Here is a 6,061-nt window from a genome sequence, read left to right as displayed (position 1 = left end):
GGAGCAACAGATTGATTAATCTGATGTGATTTCTAACTTGCCTTTCTACGTTAGATAGCATTCAAGGAATCTGACAGAGCCACCAGTTGCCTTATATTTCTTGAATGTTTATTATTAATAATTTTAATAATAATTTATTAATTTTGAAACCATCATTGCAAGTTGTCAACTATTCCAAGTAAATCTGCATTTGGCAATTGACTGATGGTAATTTTTGTCAATGCTGATGGTGTTCCAAGTGATGCTCCAGATGTTTTGGCATTGTACACAAGGCGCCGATTACTATTTGTACTACATTTCCTGTCTTTTGCCACAGTCATTCTACTTCTATTTGCAGGTCTTTGTATTTTGTTATCTTCTCCAGTTCTTTCTTTTCTCTTCCGCTGTCTCCAGGTACTGCCATGTCCACTACCAAGACTTTTTCTTTCTTTTTTCTTATCGACAGTTGTTAATTCTGGGATGTGTATGAATTTTAAAGTCTAAGAGCACATTAGTTTTTTAAATTTCTATTACCTTGTCTTTTCTATGTTCCACCAGTTCTGGCATGCAGATAAGTGATATTTCTCATAGATATGCCGATGCACTATTGTTGGTACTTTGTCATGCTGTTGTTTTTGTTTTTTGTCTTTATTTCACATTTCATACTTACTGTATACCATGAAAAGATCATCTGTTTCCCCAAAGATAATAATAATGTGATTCTGTCTGGATATTTCCTCCTCCTCTTCTGGATAATCTAGCAGTAGATTATTCTCTTTTAAAGATGAAAGGAAATGTACTTCTACTTTAAGTGGAATCACTTCTCACAAGTTGAAAGACTACGGAGAATACAAATGCATTCAGGTCATCTAGCAACAGATCCTGTATTGTTTTATGCCACAAGCTCTTGCATAAACATCTGGGTTTGATGAAAAAGTTAAAAAATAGATTTTGTTGTTTATAATGGAAAAGTGATTTCCTGTAAAAGGCAGTTTGTAATTCTTTTGCAGCCCTTTTCTCACACTAATCCTGCTGAAGTGTCAATTTTGTGTTTTCTGGACAGTGTCTGTCATGAACCTCTGCTTTGCATACACACAAAAAGGGCCCTTATCAGCTTTGGACTGATAAAAAGGGATATATTATATGCAGTGTTTCTCAACCTTGTCAACTTTAAGATGTGTGGACTTCAACTCCCAGAATTCCTCATCACTGCTCTCTGGGGAATTCTGGGAACTGAAGTCCACACATCTTAAAGTTGACAAGGTTGAGAAATGCTGGTTATATGTATCAACCATTCCTTGTTTCTATCAATGAAATCTAAAAGCGGTAAAAATATGAATTGGGTTCCCCATTCTTTATTTTAAAAATATCAAATAATCAGTCTTCCATGACAAACAAATTGTAAATCACCAATTTTGCAGAATCAGCTCAGATTTTTAGAATGCTTCCTTTCTTTCAAGTGCCCAGGCCAAATCTGTTAGACCACACGCAAGGAGGAGGAGGAGGAGGAGGAGGAGGAGAAAGAAGCATCATCAAGCAACATCCACCTCGAAGGCTTCAGGTAAGATGCCTCTTGATCCCTAGTTCCTTCTCTTACACACTGAGGCTGAATTTAAATTGCTGACATCTTGTCTCTTCAAGTCACATCAGCAAATTCCAGTGAGAAAAATCCATTCCCCAAGGAATTCTTGTTAGTGTTCTTCAATTTCCTAAAATCTCTTTGAAGGTCTGCCTCCTTCTCCACTCTCCATCAATCCCCTCCAGCACCCTCTTCTTGTTGAAAATACTTTATGCTGGATGCATCTTGCTAGCTTGTTGATTCGTGTGGCCTAGTTTTGCAGGATTTGAATGCTTCAGCAATGAGTAAAATTAAAAAGCCTGCAAGAGGTGTTTCATGAGGAACCTTCCATTCCAAATTTCGGGAAAAATGCTAAAGTTTTGAATGGAAACTAGCCAATTGGGCAAAAAGGAGAGGAAACATACAGTACCTTCAAATGCACCAATGAAAGATATTATTTCAATGGAAGCTGAAGGAGCCTTCTCTAATGAGATCTGCGTTACATTCTTAAGAGTGCGTATAGTCTATCGAAGTCTGTAATTTTTATTGCCAAGTCTTCACCCAGTGGATTCACTGACCTCGTATTTTATTCATTTCACTTGTCTATAGGGCTCCATTTCTTCTTTCCAGATAGGTCTCACATTGTTTACAAAAGAGGGAAAAACAAAGCCTAAGTGAATGAACCAACAATTCTTTTAAGTAGGTAAACTATAAAATGGGCTTGGACCTTTAACAATATTTAAACTAGCCTGGGTCAAGCAGAAGACCTGGTCATCTTATGCTACAGGATGAAATGAGAAATAGCCCAGTTCCATACTTTCTTCCCAAAATCATAAAATATTTGGAGCACTCAAGAATGATTCTGGATTATTTAAATTCTGAAATATTGTGATTGTTGCCCAAAATATTAAGCAAGTTTATGAATGCCCTATTTGTGTATGTGTGTGTGTGTGTCTTTCTCTGTCAGATATAATGAAAACTTGGATGGGATCTAGATCAGTGTTTCTCAACCTTATCAACTTTAAGATGTGTGGACTATAATTCCCAAAATTCCCCAGTCAGCAATGCTGGAGAATTCTGGGAGTTGAAAGTTACATATCTTAAAGTTGACAAGGTTGAGAAACATTGACCTAGGTGATATAGGGTCTATTCAGCTGGACAAAAGGCTGTATGTTCCTTGCATGAAATCTTCCATAACTTTATCATTTAGCAGTTTTTATTTTAAATTGAACAATTATTTTTACACTTTCCTATATTAAATTTTTCATGAGTGCATAATGATGTCTATCAGCTAGAATGACTGTTACCTCTGAGCCTCCTCTCTTTTCCATGTCAACAGCATTTGCAACATTTAAGGAAACCTTTAAGCTTTGTAGTGTTACTGGCTGCCACCTAGTGACTGTACCTTGATTAGTAACTATTCTTTACAAACGCAAAAGGTAGAAGAAATTGATCCACTAAGAAAAATTCCACTGAGTAATGTGTGATGTATTTGTGAGTCAATGTTTATAAATATGCGATAACTTTTCTTTCGATTTTTTTTATTTGTTGTTTCTTTAAATCTGTTCAGTGTAGAAGGGAATGTGAAAGATAAATTTTTATCTACAGGAATGCAGCTATTCTTCTGTAGAACATCTTGCAGTTTGGGTAAATAAATAGAGGTTCAACATGCAATCCTTCAAAAGGTTGTTGGGAAATATACCTACAAAGAGAAATGGCTGCCTGGCCAGCTGTAGGTAGTCCTTGATTTAGGACTACAATTGGTACCACAACTTTGATTGCTAAGCAAGGCAGTTGTTCAGTGATTCGCATCCAATTTTACAACCTTGTTTGTCATGGACATTAAGCGAATCACTGCAATTAAGTGAATCACATAGTTGTTAAGTGAATCCCACTTCCCCCATTGACTTTGCTCGTCGGAAGCTGGCTGGGAAGTTTAGAAATGGCAATCACATTAACCCACAACACCGCAACTGTCATAAATACTTGCCAGGTGCCAAGTGCCCAAATTTTGATCACATGACCGTCGGGATGCTATAATGGTTGTTAAGTGGGAAGACTAGTCATAAGTCCCTTTTTTAATGCTGTTGTAACTTTGAAAGATCACTAAATGAATGTTGTAAGTCGAGGATTACCTATATTCCATTCTAGGCTAACTGGCAATGAGTACCAAACTACGTGGGAAGAGCTATGAATCATCTATTCTTTGTTACACTTGGCCAATCCTTGTCTGATGGCAGAAACATTGAAAATTCCTGTATCGGAATGCCAAAACACCATTTCAAGCTCTACCCCTCTTGAGCAAACATGAGACATCTTGATGCATCGAGAAAAGGGGTGAAGCTCACTATGCTACATCACCAGCCCACAGTCCACCTCCCTGCCTCCATCCCTACTCTGTGGGCACCAACTGCTCGTGAAACTTTGTTAAAATGTCACAAATTGTTATAAAACTTGTAAAACTTTGCAAGATTAAAAATAATGCCCTTGAGAATGAAATCTATCTAGTTATGATTTATGAGACTTTCTGGGGAAGAATTTATATTGAGGATGGTACTTCATTTCTGAAATATGAGATCAGGCCAGGTAAAAAGGGGGAGAATTTTGATCACATGATGGTTTACTTTTTTTGACACCACCCCATGGACACCCTGGGTGATACTCTGAAGGCATCGCCTCTCTACCTTGTTTGATCAAAGCAGCATAAAACCTCCTGAGATAAACACATCTAAGTAAATTTTAAAACAACAACGAAGCAGTACACTTGCATCCTCACTGGGCATGTTCAAAATAGTGTGGTCATTCCAGGAAGTACAAAAAAGAGTTTCCAACTTCCAAATTCTGAGGCCATTACATATATATTAGGAAAAAAGCACAACCTTTGCCTGCCCCCAGATTAGAAGAACAGAATAAAAAATAACAGAGTCAGAAGGGATCTTGGAGGTCTTTTAGTCCAACCCTCTGCTCAAGCAGGAAACCTTATACCATTTCAGACAAATGGTTGTCCAATCTCTTCTTTAAAACCTCCGGTGTTGGCGCGTTCACAACTTCTGGAGGCAGGTTGTTCCACGGATTAATTGTTCTAACTGTCAGGAAATTTCTCTTTAGTTCTAGGTTGCTTCTCTCCTTGATAAGTTTCCATCCGTTGCTTCTTGTTCTGCCTTCAGGTGTTTGGAGACTAGGTTGACCCCTGTTATATAAAATGTATGAAAATTTCGTGGACTGCAAGCTTGCTCTTCAGGGCCATACTTAAATAGACTCTGCCACAGGCTTCAAGTTAGCTCACTCTAATTCCAGAGTGTTGTCTTACTCTTTTCTTGGCTTTGCAGAAATTGGAGCCATTTATTCTTGCAGACAACATTCCTGCATCCAAATACCTGAACTTGCAGGGTGGGACACTGACACAGCAGGAAAAGGTAAGTATTGAAAGAAAACTGGGCATACAAGAATTGATTTATGAAATAAAGAAAGATGAATTTGGAATTAAAATTCAACCCTCTTAAAAAATGTTAGGTATGCCTCCGCTTCCATCTGCTCCTTCTTCTGCCTCTTCCTCCACTATATAAAGAAAACCATTTTGTGATCTCATTTAGGTAGGTAAGTAGGTAGGGATAAATATAGTTACGTTTATATTTGCAAACCAAACATGTTGGGCCTGGTGTTTGTATTTTTAAGGTTAGGCCTGGTGTCTGTATTTTTAAGGTTAGGCCTGGTGTTTGTATTTTTAAGGGGGTGTGATGGCTCAGCGGTTAAAGATGCTGAGCTTATCAGATGACAACCCGGGTTCAAGACCTGAGCGATGCATGTTGGGATGAGTTCCTTTTTATTTGCCCAGCTCCTGCCATGATAGCCACATGACCACGGAAATGTTTTCGGACAACGCTGGCTCCCCCAGCTAAGAAATGGAGATAAGCATCACCCCCTAGAGCAGGGGTAGGCAACCTTGGCTCTTGGTGGGAATCAAACAGTGTAACATGTGCTTCAGCATATAGCCATGATAGCCACATGACCACGGAAATGTTTTCGGACAACGCTGGCTCCCCCAGCTAAGAAATGGAGATAAGCATCACCCCCTAGAGCAGGGGTAGGCAACCTTGGCTCTTTTATGACTCGTGGACTTCAACTCCCAGAATTCCTGAGCCAGCTGTGCTGGCTCAGGAATTCTGGGAGTTGAAGTCCACGAGTCATAAAAGAGCCAAGGTTGCCTACCCCTGCCCTAGAGACAGACTAAACTGGACAGGTGAAACTTTTACCTTTAGTTGTATTTTTTAAAAAAAAAATCATGATACACAGGCCATTTACACATTATTATTATTATTATTATTATTAATAATAATAATAATAATAATAATAATAATAATAATAATAATAATAATAATAATAATAATAATAATAATAATAATAATAATAATAATAATAATAAAGTTGGAAGGGACCTTGGAGGTCATCGAGTCCAACCCCCTGCTCAGGCAGGAACCCTACACCATTTCAGACAAATGGCTGTCCAGTCTCTTCTTAAAAACT

At 38.2% G+C, this 6,061-nt stretch overlaps 1 protein-coding gene across 1 annotated transcript in view; it reads left to right on the top strand.

The window, feature by feature from the left end:
* Nucleotides 1–6,061, top strand: part of CCDC198 (coiled-coil domain containing 198) — a 13,387-nt gene that overhangs the window by 2,652 nt on the left and 4,674 nt on the right. The window contains exons 2-3 of the mRNA XM_029287338.1: nt 1,440–1,540; nt 4,867–4,953. Coding sequence (XP_029143171.1) covers nt 1,440–1,540; nt 4,867–4,953 — 188 coding nt within the window. The remainder of the gene's footprint in view (nt 1–1,439; nt 1,541–4,866; nt 4,954–6,061) is intronic.

The sequence above is a fragment of the Protobothrops mucrosquamatus genome, unplaced genomic scaffold (assembly GCF_001527695.2).
Source record: "Protobothrops mucrosquamatus isolate PMUCROS unplaced genomic scaffold, P.Mucros_1.0 scaffold_307, whole genome shotgun sequence".
NCBI classification, from domain to species: Eukaryota; Metazoa; Chordata; class Lepidosauria; order Squamata; family Viperidae; genus Protobothrops; species Protobothrops mucrosquamatus.
This window is presented reverse-complemented; position numbering and strand designations above follow the sequence as displayed.